This window comes from Equus caballus, chromosome 5 (assembly GCF_041296265.1).
Source record: "Equus caballus isolate H_3958 breed thoroughbred chromosome 5, TB-T2T, whole genome shotgun sequence".
NCBI lineage: Eukaryota > Metazoa > Chordata > Mammalia > Perissodactyla > Equidae > Equus > Equus caballus.
In genome coordinates this window covers 101,125,677-101,144,974 of record NC_091688.1, presented here as the reverse complement: position 1 = coordinate 101,144,974, position 19,298 = coordinate 101,125,677, and the positions used below count along the sequence as shown (strand labels likewise).

At 46.3% G+C, this 19,298-nt stretch overlaps 1 protein-coding gene across 16 annotated transcripts in view; it reads right to left on the bottom strand.

Moving 5' to 3' along the window:
* Positions 1 to 19,298, bottom strand: part of JAK1 (Janus kinase 1) — a 142,881-nt gene that overhangs the window by 39,725 nt on the left and 83,858 nt on the right. For 8 of the 16 annotated variants that reach the window (XM_070267535.1, XM_023641948.2, XM_070267527.1 and 5 more), the window contains 3 exons: positions 8,497 to 8,579; positions 5,918 to 6,116; positions 2,525 to 2,648 (listed from right to left, as the gene is read on the bottom strand). In XM_070267535.1, the coding sequence (XP_070123636.1) occupies positions 2,525 to 2,648; positions 5,918 to 6,116; positions 8,497 to 8,502 (329 nt within the window). In that variant the 5' untranslated portion in view covers positions 8,503 to 8,579. Of the gene's footprint in view, positions 1 to 2,524; positions 2,649 to 5,917; positions 6,117 to 7,379; positions 7,617 to 8,496; positions 8,580 to 8,781; positions 8,958 to 9,078; positions 9,184 to 15,372; positions 17,359 to 19,298 lie in introns of those variants that run through there. The other 8 variants (XM_070267537.1, XM_070267539.1, XM_070267538.1 and 5 more) reach the window with 7 other exon arrangements.

Below are 19,298 nucleotides of genomic sequence, written 5' to 3'. Positions count from 1 at the left end.
ACAGACCTATCAATGAGAGATGCGCCTTCCTTGCGAGTTTTTGAGAAAATTTTAACACAGATGATTGCACATTCTAAGTTTATAATATAGATACTACACACAACAAATTCTCTCTAGGTTTCTTTAGAGCTTTACTATCGGATACTGAAATTCATTTGGATGAAAAAGCAAGGAAATATTTTCTTTCTTAAAAATGAATACAGAGGGGGCTGGCCCCGTGGCCGAGTGGTTAAGTTCGCGCGCTCCGCTGCAGGCGGCCCAGTGTTTCGTTGGTTCGAATCCTGGGCGCGGACATGGCACTGCTCATCAAACCATGCTGAGGCAGCATCCCACATACCACAACTAGAAGGACCCACAACGAAGAATATACAACTATGTACCGGGGGGCTTTGGGGAGAAAAAGGAAAAAATAAAATCTTTAAAAAAAAAAAAAAAAAAAATGAATACAGAGAATGCTTGTCTTGTATTAAGATATATTAGGAAACAATAACTATCAAAATCATTATCTAAAACCAGAAAACTCTAGTTAAAGTACAAGAGTATTTCCCAAAATAGAGCTGGGATTCCACTGAAATAGTCACCAACACTTATTCTCACATTACACCTTCTTTAGTGGTGAGATAATAAGGTTTCAAAATGTTTGTAGTTTGTTGTAATGCAAATGTTTCAGCTGAGGGCGGGATCTTTTGTCCCAAGTTCAAAGAGCCTGTGGTACAAAGCAATATCCTGTTGGAGCGCAGTGTCAGGTACAGAGTCAAGGTGCCAAAAGCGAAGCAGCTGTGCACTTCCTGGCCGCCGACAGAAACGGGGGGCAGGCAGAGGCAACTTTAATGGCGAGGCGTTCACACGACCAACAAAGACGAACGCCCCAAAGAGGATTCTAGTGTCAAGGAGATAATTCGTTATGTAAACGACTTGGGTAACACACTTCTCTTTTTTGGACATCAGTTTCCCCCTAAGAAATAGGAAGAGTTGAATTAGGCAGACTCAGGTCTCTTCCAAGTCCTAAATTCTACCATTCTAGATTCTGAGCCACGTGCAGAAACCTAGAGAGAAAGACCCAGAACTCAGTGACATGCCCCTTCCCAGAAGGCAAGCTGCAAGCATGTCTCAATGCCAGCTCACACAGCCACCCCTGGCCGCAGAAAGCACGGCCACACTGCAGAAACCAACTCCAAACACAGGCAGAAGGCGCAGCTGGGTGCAGTGAATGCTTGCCTAAATCTGGGGAATGAATCTCACACAGCACACACCTCTCCTCTTCACGTGAGAACTTAGGTGAGCACAGAAAGAAGAGAAAAAGTCAGCCCTAGGATGATTCTCAAAGAAAGGAGATCTGGTTCAGCTTCCACTGAGAAAAACATCTAGGCCACTCTGGATTGGTAACAACTCTACGGACTTCCTAAAGGAAACAGCAGCCAAGATGCTGTGGGGGCTGGCCCCGTGGCCAAGTGGTTAAGTTCCCGCGCTCTGCTTTGGGGGCCCAGGGCTTGCAGGTTCGGATCCCGGGTGTGGACCTAGCACCGCTCATCAAGCCATGCTATGGTGGCATCCCACATAAAATAGAGGAAGATTGGCACAGGTGTTAGCTCAGGGCCAATCTTCCCCCCCAAAAAAAGAAAAGGTACTAAGGAGAGCATACCGTCTGAGACCCCTGAGGGATTTCCAGCCCGTCCCTGCATTCCATTAGCACCTGAGCTAACCTACTGTTTAACCACTTCTATGTAAGTTAAGATCCTTTTCTAGAGTATTCATCTTATTTATAAGCTCCTTTGCTAAACACATATGCTAACTTGTGCTTAACTAGTGCCTAACAAACATACTTTCAATTCTAGTACAGAACCAACGTGCTTATAAACTCAAGAGACTACAGCCATGAAGTCCCGCCTGTCTGTGCTGCCCTGGGAGACTGTGCGACATTTAACAAGGTCCACAACATGGGAGAAAAGACGAGTACCCATCAGAAGCAAACTTAGAGGGGCACTAGACAAAACCCTCAAGGAGTCGGGGGGACACCCACCCCTGGAGAGCAAGACCCACCCAGAACTTCGAGGACACCACTTTAGCAGGGTCCCCAAGCTCTTCACCTGTAACTTTTAATAAGAAATACATTTTATTACAGCACCACCTAGCACATACAGACATATGTCTCAAACGAAAGCTTTCAAAAACAGTATTCACAAGAGATATATATACATACGCTGACATTATCTGTTCTTGTCGGTTTCTTTCCTATTTAAAAAATTCTGGTCACAACTCACTAAATTAAATTCATAACCATGATTCATGTTTGAAAAACTGCTGTAGAATACCAACTCTATTCGAAATACCCTCTGCCTCATAACGATTTCTTTCCTCAAATGTGGCAGAGGAACATGACCCAACGCATCTTCCAGATGGTGAAGAAGTCCTTTCTCACACCAGCAAACACAAACCCACAAACTACAAAGACACCACGAGACTTCCTGGTAAGGGGCTCTGGGCCCACGAGCCGCCCTCCCCGCAGAAGCCGCCAGGCAGGCACCTCATCCGGTAATGGAGCCGGAGGCACGTCTTGTCGTCCACCGTGATGGTGCGGTTGGGAGCAGACCAGAGCCTGGTGTTCTCGTCATACAGGGCAAAGAGGTTGTGACACAGAGGAGAGATGCCTGCGGAAGGAGAGAACAAATCAGACACTAATGACAAATACACTGGGCCATCTGCTTTCGAAGCATGACATATGCAAAGACAGGAATCCTCTCAGCCACACAGAATCCAGTCACATTTGCATCTCTTAGGGCAAATACAACTTTCAGCCATGTTCAATCAGGCAGTTTTAACCATAATAACTAAGAACTGTGGCTCCCCAGAATATACACTACAGCTCCTCGCAAACCAGCTTAAAACCATTTTAAAAAAGAAGACTAGCCCGGTGCTGTGGTGTAGTGGTTAAGTTCGTGCACTCTACTTCAACGGCCCCAGTTCACGGGTTTGAATCCCGTGAATGGACCTACACCACTGGTCAGCCACACTGTGGTGGCGATCCACATACAAAATAGAGGAAGACTGGCACAGATGTTAGCTCAGGGACAATCTTCCTCAAGCAAAAAAAAAGTGGAAGATTGCCAAGAGATGTTAACTCAGGGCGAATCTTCCTCAGCAAAAAAAAAAATTAAAAGAAAAAGAAGTCGTCTAATGATATTTCTCATTAAAATGTCTACAATAGAGTTGCACCAAACCCTGCTTAAAAGAAAAAAGGCCATCTGAGAGGGTCCCAGGTCCCACCTGATGTGCACCTTGCCAATCACAGTCAGAAACAGCCTTGGCATCTGGGAACTCCCCAATCTGTCTCCTACAGAAAATGTTTAAACAATTCTAACACGCAAAGAAGTACCTGGCAGTAGCACATGAAACTGTGTGTTAGAATAAATAACCAAAGTGATTTTTGTCAGTGACTAAAATCTACTACCATTAATAATAAACACGCTTAAGTACTCTGTATAGCTGTCATAAATATTTCTTTTTTTTCTTTTTATTTATTTATTTAAATTTTTATTTTTTTCAGATGTACATCATATTTCAAATTCTGGATACATTACATCATGTTCACCATAAAATTTCTTATTAGTAGCTAACTAGCAAGAAGATATGCACTTAATGAAGGCGGTCCAGAACCGCTCCCTACTCCCCTACCCCACAAACCGTCTGCTTTATACATGAATGATCAACAAGATAAGGGAGATTATGAACCAGGAAAGCACCTGTCCACTCACTTCCGAGCCCATGGTTAAAATTACAAAGACCTGTAATCTACATGCATGGGGGTGTGGAGGAAAACGAGGGCAAACAATCAATTATTACTGATATTTTCATGTGTGGCCAGGTCTCAAACTGCGATACAGTGAACTTAACCAAAAAACTCATGCGAATGTGCTTCCCACGTCAGACATCTGAAGGGGCCCTGGCCCGCCCGCTGAAGCAGGGTCTCTCTCCAAGGCACACACGGAGCTAGGAAGTGACAAACACCTTGGCATTCAGTGCCTCTGCTGAACACCTCCACTCCTGCCTCTCAAGCTACCTGGGAGTTCCGCCTTCACAAGTTACACTCCTCCTTAGAACAGAGAAGATGGAGCTAGACGTCTGAGAGCATTTCACTTGGGAACAACGGCAAACGGCACTGGATCCAGTATGGTTAGGACTCTGCTGCAGGTTTACTACAGCTTTTCATTCCTAAATTGGCTCTCGGGGACCAGCCTGCAAACCCAGCCTGCTGCTGCACGCATCTGTATTTGAATGTGCACGGACCCACACATATCCGAGGCGTCATCAGGATCTGTCTGTAAATCTACCACAGGTCTGATCCTAACAGTATTAGTACTAATAAGCAGGAAGATCAAAGATACCTTTTTATATAAAAGTATCAAATAGTAACAACAACAATACTAACATTTAGAGAGGGCTAAGTGTCAGGGGTCAGGCTAACAAACTCTAATTTGCTATGTTTTAATCCTCCTAACACATAAGGAGGTAAGTATTATTTTTGCCATTTTACAGAGAAAGAAACTGCGGCCTCCTGAGATTTAGTCTGATTCAAGGCTACTCAGCCAATAAAATGCTGAGTCAGGATTCAAACCAAGCTAGAGCTACTGAGGAGGTGAAATAATGGGGGCTAAAGGGACAAAAATTTACCACACATGGATGAACACCAGGGAAGAAAACAATACTGCCCCAAACAGCACTTACTATAATAATAATGAGCGCTACAGGAATATGGGGCATTCTGCATTCATGTATTTTTAAAATCAATAAATTTTTGCAACATTTCTCTGAGAGTCTGTGACACTCCTCCCTGTAGCACCAACCTCTCCCCTTTATTAGAACTCTGATATTTAAAGCATTTTAGGGAGAAAGTTAGATATAGGAAAGGAAGTGCGTTTTCTAGACAAGCTGTATTACAAACAAGGTAGGTGATTCTTGAAATAACCATACTATCACCACAGAGCCATCCTGAGGGTTGAAGATGATGTAAATAAAGCCCAAAGCACGGATCAGACTGTCTGCCATCATAGCTGTTACTCCATCATCATAAAATGAGTTGATGTGTTAACAACAGCTTCACTGAGATGTAACTTACCATAAAGCCTGCCCATTTTAAGCATACAAGTGAACAAATCTGGGTGTTTGTAGAGTTGTACAACCCTTGCCGTGACCGAAGTGGATCAGATCTTTAAGTTTCTATGATTTACCTTTATTAACTTTACTTGTTATTTAAAAGTAGGTAGGCAAAAACTGCCAAGGACTCCAAGTTTAAAGAGTAACAAAGAGGCTATTTAGTTTGGTTTCCCACCTTCTGAGGACAACAGGCTAACTTTAGCAAGACAAGCTTCACTTTCAACAAAATGGATTGTGTTGCTCACATCCTCAGGCCCTTTCACAGCTTGGCAATCTGACCAAGCCACAGAGCGACACTCAATTTCTCACTTCAACTCAGCATCACCCGGGCGTCGGGGGAGGGGTGTCACTGCAGCAGCAGGATGGATGGGCCTTTTCAGAAGTTCTGAATCAGACTACCAACACGCTGAGCAACACGACTGACTGAGCCTGCAGCCTTGTGCTGGGGCTTTACTCCCTCAGTGCTGACACTGCTCCAGTGTCACAGGTGTGGGGGACAAACGCTGAGCCTCCACAGAAGGCCCGCCCGAGCCCTGGTATCCATCCCACAGCCCATTTGTGCCGGAGCAGGAACAAACCACTTTGCGAGGAAAACGAAAAATGAAACTCTCACAATTAAAATCACTAGCCCAGGGTCAGATGCTAGTAAGTGGCAGAAGCGGGGCGGAACCACTGACTCCCAGAGCCCACAGCCCTTTCCGCTCAGCGGGGCGCACGGGGCAGACAGGGGCTTCTGGGATGGGCCCAGCGGCCCTCCAGCACTCACAGCACTCCTGCGCGGCCCTGATGCACAGCTCCTCAGCCGTGTACTCCCCGCGGCCCAGCCGGAGGGGCTCCCTATCTGACAGATAGAAGAGCACCTCCAGCCCTGGTTCCGGGGCCTCCTGGTTCACCTCCGTCTTCTTGGAGCTTCTCATTTTAGCACAGAAAGCCATGGCATTGCAGTCCTCTTTTATATTTAGATACTGTAACGGAAAGAAAACAAGACCATGTGGTCACTCCTGCTAAAACTTTCAGTGGTCAGAAAGAGTGTTAGGAAGGGGAGCAGGCAAAAACACGTGGTATTTGATAAGCACCTCTCCCTGCCCGTTCCCTCCTTGAAAATCAAATCATCAGAGCTTACGAGAGGAGAAACTATGGAAAATAATCAATTATGCAATTAATTGCATAATTAATCAATTATGGTCAGACCCTATTCTCAAAAATCAGAATCATTTTAGACACGGCTTAAATTTATTTTCTCTATTTGCACACAAGTTGTAGTTGAAAACTGTGGCTCATTCTGGAACCACTGATGTTACTGTTACTAACACTGCTGCTACCTCTACTGGAATCATTTAACTTCTGAACAGACCATGGCACGGATCACAGTGTCTTTTAATTTTGTGTCTCTCTGCCACTAAACTGCGAACTCCATGAGCGGTCAACCATGTCTTACCTATCTTCCTGCTCCAGAGCCTGGCCTGTGGCTGGCTCTGAGAAAGTGCACACAAAGGACGACCATTCATGTTCCTGAGCCACATGGAAGGGTCTGAAAATTAATGGATGGAGGGTCCCTCACCCCACAGGCAGCCAGGAGGATGGGCAGCACCCTGCGGCAGCAGAATGAGGGCAGGAAGCTTTGCTTTGAAAAGGTCAGAAGCCACTGGTTAGAAGCTTGCAAGTCAGCCACTCCTGTGAGCCCCCTCCAAAGGGAAGGCAGTTAGGATCAAGGACCCCAGCTCAGCAGCTCTGCCTCAGGCAAGGCCAGAAAGGAGGGGGACAAGGGAAAGCACTACACACTCTTTCTTCCCCTCACCCACCCAAGGGCCTACAAACCCATTTCCCTGACCCCAGGTCCCTACTTTCCTCTTGCCCGCCAAGCCAACCTTCACTTACCCCCAAAGCCGAGTCTCCATAACCAGACCAGATCCTCCAAAGGCTCCTCATTAACGCACAGACCAATCTCAAACTCCTAACAGAGGCCCTCCGCCACCTGGCCAGCTAGCCACGAGCCTCCCCTTCTATCACTGCCAGCCTCTTACTGCATGCTTCATGCTTGCAATGTGGCCATCTGCTTGTTTACCAGGAATGCCTTTCCACTCCACCCCCTTCATGGCACACTTCAACTTTCCTTAGAACTCAGCTCAGACATTACCTCCTCCAGGAAGCCCCCTCTGAAGCTCCACCCCATCCCCTAAGTTAGATGCCCCCTCCCAAACTCCCCACACTGCCTTAATGCCACTGACCTGTGATGATCTTATCCACGTGTGTGTGTCTCTCTCTCACTCACAAGTGGTGGGAGCTCCCTCAGGACAAGGACTGCATCGCTGATCTCAGTATCCCCAGGATACAGCACAGAGCCTTATGTACAACAGGTGCTTGCAGAATGACCCAAGGGAGCGCCTCAAAACAAGGCAAGTCAGAGAGGTGGACAGCAGTCACAGTTCTCGTCACCAAATTCACGTGCTCGGTCTATCAGCTGCCTGGTGAGGTGACATGCTTACAGGGGAGACATGAACTAGACACCCTAAATGCTACAAACTGAGAGGCCTTCCATTCTATCCTTAAATCTCCAAAATAAATCTGAAAACCAGACTCTTCCAGAAACCAGGCTGAAAGACTAAACTCATCACTTCCTGGGGTTCAGATCAACTGTCAGGTAAGGTGGTTTAAAACCCAGCACTGGGCCCCAACTCCACCACAAAAGGAAAAACAGAGACAGAGAGCAGAGAAGCCAAAGTCTGCTTCACAGTGTAAGACACGCCTCTGTCCTCGAGACTTTATGCAGACCCAGCAGGGGAAGAATTCAAAGACGGTGTTACACCCTTTCACCCTAAGGAAACCATGAGGCGAGTATACATAATCATAGACGTCCAAGACATGGCACCATTTACAACAGAGGAAACGAAAAAGTGCAACAGCAGAGGACTCCCTAAACAGAATAAGGCATAGCAACACAGACAATAATACGCAGCTATGACAAAGGATAACCCAAAGCTATGTGAACCAACACTGAAAGATGCACATGACCTACTGCAAAATGAAAAGAAGCACATGATATATTATGACCCTTTTGGTTATGTATATGTATAACCTGGGAAATATACCATAAATTGTTAACGGGGGTGAATATCTAGGAGGGATTACGAGGGAGATTTAACTTTTACTTTGTACTTCCCATAATTTTGTACTTTGGGGATTTTTTTAAACCAGTACATTCAACATTTGGAATGAACAACAATTAAAATATCAATTTTTTAAAATTAGAGTACAGACAGCCCTACAGGTTTAAGATGCTTTATTATTCTTTTTAAAAGCAATTTTCCTTTTTGTCTTTTTAAAAAAATATGCAGATGTACTTACCTGCATTTATTCGGCTGTCCAATGTCCCCCAAAAAGCAGACTGGATTTTCTTCTCTACTTTCCAAAGCCTCTTCAGAGCTGAGCTAAAGACAAAGATAAATAAATCAATCGGCTGCAGAGGCAATTGCATCAGAAAATAAGTGGACACTTTCATTAAGGAAGCAGTCCAAACCATAAACAGGCAGGAAAAAGCATTTGGGAGGAAGAAGGAAGAAAACCAAAACACTGATGAGGACAGTGAGAGGACAGAGAGGCAGGTCAGCGTGTCAACATCAAAGGAGATACTATTTTCATTGCTCTGGGAAAGGAAGGCAGGACTTGTGCTCCCCGGCGGAGAGAGTCCTGTGCAGCGTAAGTGAGGACCATGCGCCTCTCCCGTCAACAGCCTCTCTCCCGAGGCTGTGAACAGCGGTTCAGGATGCCCGAGGACGTGTGCTTTTATTTCCCGTTTCCCTTTCCTCTAGAATTACCCTCCGCCCCACCCGGTCTGCCCCGCCCTCATTTTAATGGTGGAACAACATAAGGTCCAGCGACAGGGGGAGGGCCTGGGGATAAATCTGACAAGCAATGCTTTCAGCTCACCCAACATTTTCTGAGCCATTCTTATTTGGAAACTTCAGCAGCAAGCAAAGCTCCTGCGCATCTCCCCAGCCTCACCTCAAAGCCGAACTCACGCTACACAAGAATAGCAACCGCGTTCCGCAGACTTCAGTCCCTGGTCCCATCCTCACCACCACCCACACTCACACCCACAGCTCTGTATTGTTTTCACAACTCTCCTTCTTGCTTTTCACAAATTCTCTTTTCTAACAGTAGAATCAAATTATTTTTGTAAATAAGGAGCAACCACCCTTGGTGATTTGAAAGTGGTTTCCAAGTTAATACAGATAACTGTGTCAGTTTTCTGCCAGTCATTCAACACATTGTATCAGACTCCAGCTTTAGGAGGAGCACAGGCCCAGGCGCTCCATGGCAGCCTAACTGCGAGGGGACTGGGCAGGGGTGACGGGCAGGACGGGTCACCTCTGGGCTGCAAGGCCAGCATTCTCACAGGACCTTGCAATCAAAGCGGGAGACAGCGCAAATGAAAACACAAAAGCAGCGTGAACTCAGCAAAGTGAGTGGGTCACGATGTCATCTTCTGTACCCCCTGCTAACTCTGCTGCTAACATTGCTGAGTGCTCATGTGCTGTGACAGGAGGCCAGGCAGGGGACACAAGGATGAATTTTGATGTGACAACTGTAACTTCGCTATTTTGACACAGACTCTTTCTTGTTTTTTCTCCCCAAATCCCCCCAGTACATAGTTGTATATTTCTTTAGCTGTGGGTCCTTCTAGTTGTGGCATGTGGGAGGCCGCCTCAGCGTGGCCTGATGAGTGGTGCCATGTCCTCACCCAGGATCCGAACAGGTGAAACCCTGGGCCGCTGAAGCAGAATGCGCGAACCTAAACACTCGGCCATGGGGCCGGCCCCGACACAGACAATTTTAACAAGATTAAAAGAACAAATCACTATGCTTTGGGCTTTTAAAAATTTAACATAATTTAGCGGCTACCAGGGGAAAGGTGGGGTGGGGGGTGGGCACAAAGGGTGAAGGGGGTACACTTACAACATGACTGACAATAATGTACAACTGAAATTTCACAAGATTGTAACCTATCATTAACCCAATAAAAATTAAATTTAAAAAAATTTAACATAATCATTTTAATTATGTGAATAAATACCCTGACCTGCGTCAAAGCAGCAGTCTGAAATTAGCTGCATGCTAATGCCTTGCTTTAGCTTAGAAGCAGGGTTTCAAATGTCGTATTTAGGAGATTTATTCAACGAGTATTTCTGAGCAGTTCTTCATGCCAGAAACTGAGCTGTACCAGAAGGCCACAATGAAGAAACAGAGCAATATGGCCCCTGCCTACATCTCTGGGACCAATGGAATGAAACAAAGATGCACAGAAAAAGATTACTATAAAGATCTTAAAATGCCATGAAGGAAAAACACAGAGCATATAAAAAAAGGAAAGCAATCTAGCCTGGGGCTCAAGAGGGAAGTAATATGCAGCTGAGATGTAAGGATGTCTGGGGAGGTGGGGAGAAAGCAGCCTGGGTGAAGGATGAGCATATGCAAAGGCCCTGGAGAGGAGAGGAGCACTCCAATCCACTGGCAGCACTTGCCCACAGCAGGCTTGGGGCCCTTCTAGCCCAGGTTTCCTGCAGCACACCATTACATGCTGCTGCTAAAAAGGAATCAAAACTGACTCCATGCTTTGGAGCATCAGGAAGCCTGCCCCAAACCAGCAAAGGGCCACAGACTCAGAGCCTTTCAGAGCAGGAAGAGCCCTGTGAGCCCCCTCAGGCCCAGGCTCGCTCAGAAGCGTCACGACACCAATCTTTTCAGACTCACAGAGGATTTTAAGATGTGCCATCAGATCACCCATTACTGAACTCAGGAGTCAGGGGTTGCTCTGAGCCTCACACAAGATTTGAGAGTCAGACTAAAATCACTAGGACTCTTTTAGAACTAGGATTCTATGAAAACCTGTAATCAAAGAGAGTTTGGTTTTTCCACTATTCTTTCTCTACTGCAAACAACATTACACTGAAATCACATTGTATCTAATTTTCACTCTGACCTCCATTATTTCTGGACAGGACAATAACATGGTATCAATGTGTGATGCTTAGCCTAGAGAGTAAACTCTGAGAAAACAAGATCAGCTACAGAATTTTAGACAATATGCATTTACTATGATGTTTCTGTATACTGGTTCAATAACAACAAAATCCTGTTCTCAGAAAACCAACATTCTAACGATAAAAATTTTCAAACACCCACACAGCACTCAAAAGATACACTAGGCACCATTCTAACACATGCAGGACTGCTGATCCACTTTACGTAAAATTACAGCTGTCCTCAGGCAGGATCACGAGCGCTTTTTGGTGCTACAGCATTTATGGAATGGCTTCATTCAAATAGCATTTCTTTCCAAATAAACCAAACAATATGTTCTACCTACGTGTTTTTAGAAGGTAGTAAAAGAACAAGACCAGTTTATACATACTTTGGATAATTCCAAGAAACCAGTTTAAGTCTCCTGCTACAAGATACAAAAAGGAAATCTTGAATGCTAAAAAAACCGACCAGTAGGACTCACGCAATACCCTTTAAAAACAACATGATTCCCTAAGGTTCTATTCCCAACTCAAATGAATACAAAGCAGCTCAGAATATGGGAAGGAGAAAAGTGAGCAATCAAAAACCTTCTGATGAAGCAGTGAATTCTTCCCCCCCTACTTTACTTATAAATTTTCAAGGATTTGAAAGAAAACGCCTTTCTTTCCATGACAGAGGATTACTTTTGTTGCTCAATCTTGCAGATGCTACTTTACGTGGGGGAAAAAAGAAAATCAGGGACATTTTATAGATTCACAAATTTTTTTAGTTTACAAAAGTTTTACACTAGAGACAAGTATATCTGATACTTTCTGATTGAGAGAAAAAGTAACAGAAATAAAACACAATTCTGTGAGTCTGAAGAAGGACTAACTGTAATAAATGGGATATCACAACAATTTTCCAAGACGCAAAATTTCAGAAATCGATGTCTGAAGATACTGAAACCCCCTTAAATTTTCAAGGACATCTTTTGAAATACAGGGACAAGGGAAGAACACACAATTAAATTTTGAATAGCGGGGAAGAGGGAGATAAGAATAGAGCAGGTTAATGTCCACAAACATGATCATCAGAAGGCGGCTGCTCTGAGCCAAAGGCCACTGCCAGATTTCTACAGTAAAAATAGACTGGATGAGGGTTAAAATCAATGAGAGATCAAAATAAAATACTTCGGGTATCTGTTTTTACTACAGAAATCATCACCCCTACAGTGAGTTACTTTATGTATGCCTTAAAACAATGAAAGCTTTTAACTTCTGAAGTAGAAATACAAACAAAATGTTCATAAATTAAGGGATGAACCAAGAAAATTGAAAAGAAAAATATGTAATTTAGAAAATGCCCTGAAATCAGCTGCTTAATACCTTAAGAAATTTTCAGACTAAAGATCTTAACCCTTAAGAAGCGATTTCAGCCTCGTCTTCAGGGTGGCGAGGAAACTAACGCAGCTCCAGGAGGCAAGGATTCTGTCTCGTTCTGTAGGGTTTCATCACCAGCACACAGTAGGTGATCAACACAGAGCTAGAGTCTTCAAACGAAAGATGAAGGTAACAGCAAAGTAAGCAACATCATGCAATGGAAAAATCCATAATCCAGGGTGTGTGGGTTCCTACTGACAACTAGCAAGTGTGACCTGGAACAAGTCACTTTAATCTTTGAGCCTCCGTTTCCCCATCCATTAACTTGAGAGGAAAATCCTGCCTAAGAGGCTGATGTAAGGAACAAAAAGGTCTTTCAAAAAGTCTTCATCAAGTTCCTACCAAGCCTTTTTCAAATGAGGCTGCAGACGCCCAAGTGCTGAGGCACTGCAACGTGGGCCTCAGGGCAGGGGGCTGAGGGGGCTGCGAGCTTGCTTACAGAACAAAAACACAGACAGGGATTGCGAGTGAAAGCCTGCTCATAAGTCCAAGTTCCACGTCCTGTGTCTCCAATGACACGGCGAGCAGCTGGCAGAGAGAGCTGGAGTCGTGCTGACCTGGGCTGAATCCTGCCTCCCCACCTCCAAGGCACCGGAATGCCGGGCAAGTTACTCACCACCCCTAAACCTCAGGGCTCTCAGCTGGAGGTGGGGGGTAAAAACAGCATCTGTTTCAGGCAGCTGCTAAGAGTTAAACGGGTTCATGCATATCAAGTGCCTAACACAGAGCTCAGCAGGCATAAGCCTTCATATGTTGGCCATAAATTCTGTTAAACCGATTACAGATGATCGAACAGTCCAGCTAAGAGAGGGAACTCCAGGACACACAGACACCTGCAACATCTCATGCACGGGCAGTGGGGCCCTGCGCCCGGTGCTCTCGAAAAGCAGGGGAGGTTGCAGGCCGACCCGCCGGAGTGCCAGAGGTCAAACACGCGACTCCTGATTCCAAGGGCCCTGCTCTCTCCACAAGGAGAAACTGCTTTACAGTGCCCCCAGCACCAACCGTCTTCTCTGGCTTTTCAGTACTTGTCACAGTCTAACATCCACTTAGGAGGCTGACCCTGTCGAAGGCCCTTCCCTCCAGAGGCTGAAAGAACCGTCATGACAAAGGTCAGCACGGTGTCCGGCCCTGCCCGCGGTCCAGGCCACGCCTCACGCACCGCCGGGCACCACTACCACAGACATGGGAGGAAAGTTCTGGTGGGCGCTGGTCCAGGCCCACCCCGCACGGGCACGGAACCTCCTGAGGCCTCACACACCAAGCCGGGGACAGCGTCCCAGCTTCCCTTTGGGTCTCGCCTCCGGGCCTTCCCACTCACGAGAGCCTGGAAGGTGACTCGCGGGCCGCTCCCGGGCCCCCTGCTGTGCCGAGATAGGAACGACTTTCTGAGAAAGCACAAGAAACCGCATGGCTGATGGATTCCAGCCAAAAGGACAACATAATACAAATACAAAATCTGCCATTTTTTCGTGCCAGAAAGTCAGAATTATGGCTTTTCTATATGCTACTCCCGCCACACAGAGTAACTCACTTCTAACTATAGTAGCAATTCCAGGAATAGCCCAGAACCGTAAGTGCTGCCTCATTTACAATAAGCTTCTGGGGAGGATCAAACGATCAATGCCAACTCGATGGGCCAGGGCTCTCGGCTGCTCCCCGTGAGCCCGCCTTCCCTTCCCCAAGACGCTTCCTGGTCAAAGTAAATACAGTACTTTGCTTAATTAAAGTCAATAAGTGTTTTCCTAAAAGCCACACTATATCAAGATGCTTTGCTTTTTTTTTTCCTTTTTCTTCTTTTACCACTACTACATCCATAATGTTACTGAAGAGCACAGAATACAGGGGTCAAAACTATGGTGGCAGAAGTAGACACTCCAGACACGGGAGTGGGGAGAAGGGCTTGTCTCCACCTCATGTGCTTTTCAACCATTCACTCCTGAAATACGTATTAAGCACTTGTGCCACTGCAATAAAACCTTGCATTCAAACGGCACTTCATAGCTGAAAAGGGCTTTCACATCTATAACCACATTCGAGGCTCACAGCCCTTTTCACAGATGAGAAGACTCAGCTTCAGACATTCCCACGGTCAGATGGCCAGTGTGTAGCGAGACCAGGCTCCAACACGTTTCTCGGCCTCCAGTTGCACTGCCCTTTCGGTTGGCCACACTGCTAGAGGGGTTTGGGGGAAGCTACAGCAGCCCCACAGTTAAAATTGGAGCCCACCAAGACCCTACAGTCTATTGACAGCCGGCAAGCTAAACAAACGAAGGGGAACCTCGAGGAAGCGGTGTGGAGGGGACGCTGAGCCAGGCGAGGGAACTAGGGGAGGCGAGAGGAGAGGGCTACACAGCAGTCAGCCCGGGAGGGCTCTGCTCCCAGCTCTGGGGAAGAGAGAAGATTCAAAAAGGTGGGGAGGAAGGGTGCAGCTGATCTGGAAAAGGGTGAGGAAGAAGGGAGGCCACAAGGATGGATGTGCAGGAAGGAACGCACAGACCAGGAGGGCCACGCAGGAAACAGGGAGACACCCCGGAGAGGCGAGGGAGCATCCCGTGGGGACAGTGTCTGCGCCGGCTCTTCTGCAGGCAAGAAGGGAGACGTCAGTCAGAAAGAGGCCCGAGTCCAGCCCAGTTCCACCAGGACTTGCCTGGTCTCGAGCCAGCCTCTGAAGTCCTTTGAGCTCAAAGCGTATGTAACGGAAAAGTATTAAGGACCTCTAAGGTTCCTCGCAGAGGAGCAGCAGTCAGAAGCCTGGGCCTGGAGTCATACTAACCTGGGTTCAGATCCCAGTCCAACAGCTGCTGTCTGTGTGACCTCAGGCAAGTTTTTCAGCCACTCTGAGTTTCTGTTTGCGCTGCAAAATGGGGTTAACAAAAGTATCTACTCTACAGGGCTGTTGTGATGGTTCAAGATTTCTCTCAATCTCTTTCTCTAAAATAAGTTTCTGCCTGGCTCACACTCAAAAACTCACAGTTCATTAGGAAATCAGTTCTCAAGGCTTTTAAAAACTTTTAGATTTAAAAAACAAACAGAAACAAACAAGCAAACCCTATCTTATAAATGTTTGAAACCATATTGTGCTGCACCCTAACACAGCTAATTTTTCATTAATTTGTATTTCCAGACTGTCATGATGCAAAGGCACAGAACCTCCCGCTGATACGCTCGCTGTCAGACCAGGCTGAGGGATCCGGAGGGAAGAACCCTGAGCCCCCCCCCGCCAACTGCACTAACCTGTGTCACCACTCAGGGTTCTTGGGTGCGAAGAAGAGAAACCAGCTCTGCTTACCTTGGGATAAAAATGAATTACAGGAAAGAGATAAGAACACAGGGACATCTGGTCCAGGCACCATTCTAGCACGGCCACCAATGGTCACGAGCCATCACCAGGACCGGACTCCTGACTCTGCCGCTTCCATGAATGATCTCGGGCCACCCCTATGTGTCCGCACCATTCCCTCCAGATTCACAGCCCTGGGATGGAGGGATGCGGAGGCTCAACCTAGTTCACCCCTAGCCACAGGTCTGCACCTCCTCCAGCTTCCTCAGCAACGATGGAAGGTCACTGTAGAAGTGAGGGTGGCTCACACGCTGGACAATCCCTCAAACGGCAGATGTCCATCCAGTCCACATCTCAAAGGAGCTCAGCTACGGCCTCAAATACAAGTGAAGTTGAGGCAGGAAAATAAGAGGAAATCTCAAGAAAAAAATGTTCCCCTATATGGTCCTCTACACCTCTCTCAACCAAGACGTTATAATCAGTCTTTACCTTGAGCTCTGAAACAGCCTGCCAACAGTCTCCAATCCTAAACTGCGGGCCACGCTCTTCAGTGAGCCACATCTGCCCAACGAGTCATGCACCAAGGCAGCCGACTCCATCACCAGGCCAGCCTCTCCCCAGAGCCCTGCGCTGCCTCTCTCTCTCCTCTCCCCGTCTCAGCCATCTGCAGCAGCAGCCGAGAACCCAGGAAGGCTCACGCATCACTGCCCGACATCCTGGGAGCCTGTGCTGAAGGACACGCTTTACAACAGCTTTTCCAACCTTTGTGACCCACAGTGAGAAATACCTTTGTATAGCGTTGGGGGGGAGGGGGTGGGAATGACAAAAAGTTTCATAGAAACATATCTTTACCACGTGCAGTTCACTGTTATTTTCTGTTCTATTTTCTTCCATTTAATAATAGATTTATTAAATCCTGCACAAGACCCACAAAATAGATATCGCAGCCCACTAATAACAAACCCGTGTGAAAAACACGGGTTTAAAGGACTCACCAAGATTACCAATAACAAGCTTCACTTTACATTCACTGTTTATATTCAGTGCACGTGCCCCAGCGGCACATAAAACAGTGGGATGCTCTTCCTATGGAGTTCCCCTGACTACCAGAGGTCCATCCCCCTCTTCCCCGTGTGTAGCCTAGGATGTTCCGACACCAAAAGCTGCACTGAGATCCACAGTACAACGTCACGCTCACATGCTCATTTCACAACACAGCTGCTTCTCCCAGAAAAGCTCTTCAGTGGGTTCCCTCCCAAACCCATAAAACGGCGCCAGAGATCAAGAAAATGTAGAAACTATACCCACAAAGCATGGAAGATGCATGTTTTAGATTCTGCCAATAACCACTACTCTTATTCATGATTTATTTTCACAGTCCACAGTTTCTTTTCCTTTTTTTTTTTTTTTTTTGAGGAACATTAGCCCTGAGCTAACATCTGTCGCCAATCCTCCTCTTTTTTGCTGAGGAAGACTGGCCCTGAGCTAACATCCATGCCCATCTTCCTCCACCTTATATGTGGGACACCTGCCACAACATGGCTTGCCAAGAGGTGCCATGTCCGCACCCCGGATCCGAACTGGCGAACCCTGGGCCACCAAAGCAGAATGTGCGAACTTAACCGCTGCGCCACCAGGTCAGCCCCCGAGTTTCTAACTTTACGATCACATCTAGTGATGATTTGTAGGAACCTAAAGAATTCGAAACCCATTCTGTTTCTTTTGCATCTGTGCAAAATTTTCAATGTATTTCATGGAAACGAGTATTGTCAATGGAGAAGAGGTCAATGTGTGGCAATCAACGGGAATTTCTGGGGCCGGGGAAGCTTTCCAAGTCTTGGAGGTTTACAGGGTAGACGATATATACATCATGAACTAGGTTAGGAGTCTTTTATAGCAATTTTAATTCTATCTCCCTACCAATGAACTAAAAAAGGTGATCAGAAACAGCTCTCCTTTCTCAAGACGAATGCTCACTTTATACTCTCACAAAGGCAGGCAGAACCTCACTGAGACACTTTTTTGTACCCTTGAAGTGAGGTCCCAAGCAGGTCCAGAGAGTGATTACATTCATACTTCTTTTATCAAATTAGCCCTTGTCCAAAAAACAACACACAAATTTAGCCAAACTGGCATCCTTCTCATTGTACCCAATTATTTATCAGCAATGCCTGGTTTCTATTCATACCATTTAATTTCCCGGGGGGGGGGGGGGGGGGGACGTGTACAGATTCTAGACATGGAGCTTCTTTCATCTCTCCTTTCAAGAGAAAAATGTTGAAGGAAAGGAGGGGAGGAGAATTTGCTAAGACTACTGTGGAGACAAATATTACGGTAGGATGTTAACAAACTAATGGAACTAAACAGAAAAATATAAATATAATAACCAGGAGGAATAACTCACTTGCTGGACATCATTCATCAAGAAAAATGAGTAAACAGGGGCCAGCCCCATGGCCAAGTGGTTAAGTTCCCGTGCTCCGCTGCGGTGGCCCAGGGTTTCACTGGTTCGAATCCTGGGCGTGGACATGGCACTGCTCATCAGGCCACGCTGAGGCAGCGTCCCACATGGCACAACTAGAAGGACCCACAACTAAAAATGCACAACTATGTACTGGGGGGCTTTGGAAGAAAAAATAAAATCTTTAAAAAAAAAAAAGTGAACAAACAAACAAAAATGTTAGGAAAAGCCTGTAAAGCACAGCTCAGTGGGAAGAAAAGATATATCACCAAAGAAGAGTTAGCAACCCAAGAACGTGACAAGGAAATAAAACATGATTGATTGCCAAACACAAGACACACCCAACTACGGCAAAAGAAGGTGTTCAGAGAAGTTGCGGGGTGGCAGCCGGTGTAGTTAGTCCAATCTGGAAGACTTCAGGGAAAGCCAGCATGGTGGAATCAAGACCTGAGCTAGAACACTGGCCCTGCCACCGAATAGCTGGGTTCAAGTCACTTTTTAACTTTCTGTGATTGTTTCCTCATTTGCAAATAAGGATAATAGTAATTATTTTACAGGATTATTTTAACCTCTCAGAGAAACAAAATATATAGGTTTAGTAGAATAGCTGGCCCAGAGGAGGCATACCAGAAATAGTATGACCGTTAGGAGAAGGTGGGATGGGAAGTGGGCCTTCAGGGATGGGGAAGCTACAAACAGGATGAGAACAGCAGCTGACGGAGGGGAGCGTTCCAAACACTGGAAACGTGAAGAAACAGTAGGAGAAGGAAGGGGGAGTGCAAAACCCTTCGGAGACTGAACAAAAGGCTTGTGCAGAAGGACGAAAAGAACGGAGGAAGGGGAGAAAGCTGAGGCCAGTTCACGACGGGCCACAAACGCCCAGCCAAGGAGTCTGGACTCTCCTTTCACGAGACAACCCTCAAGGAGAACGCCAATCTCCAGACTCACATGAACTCCT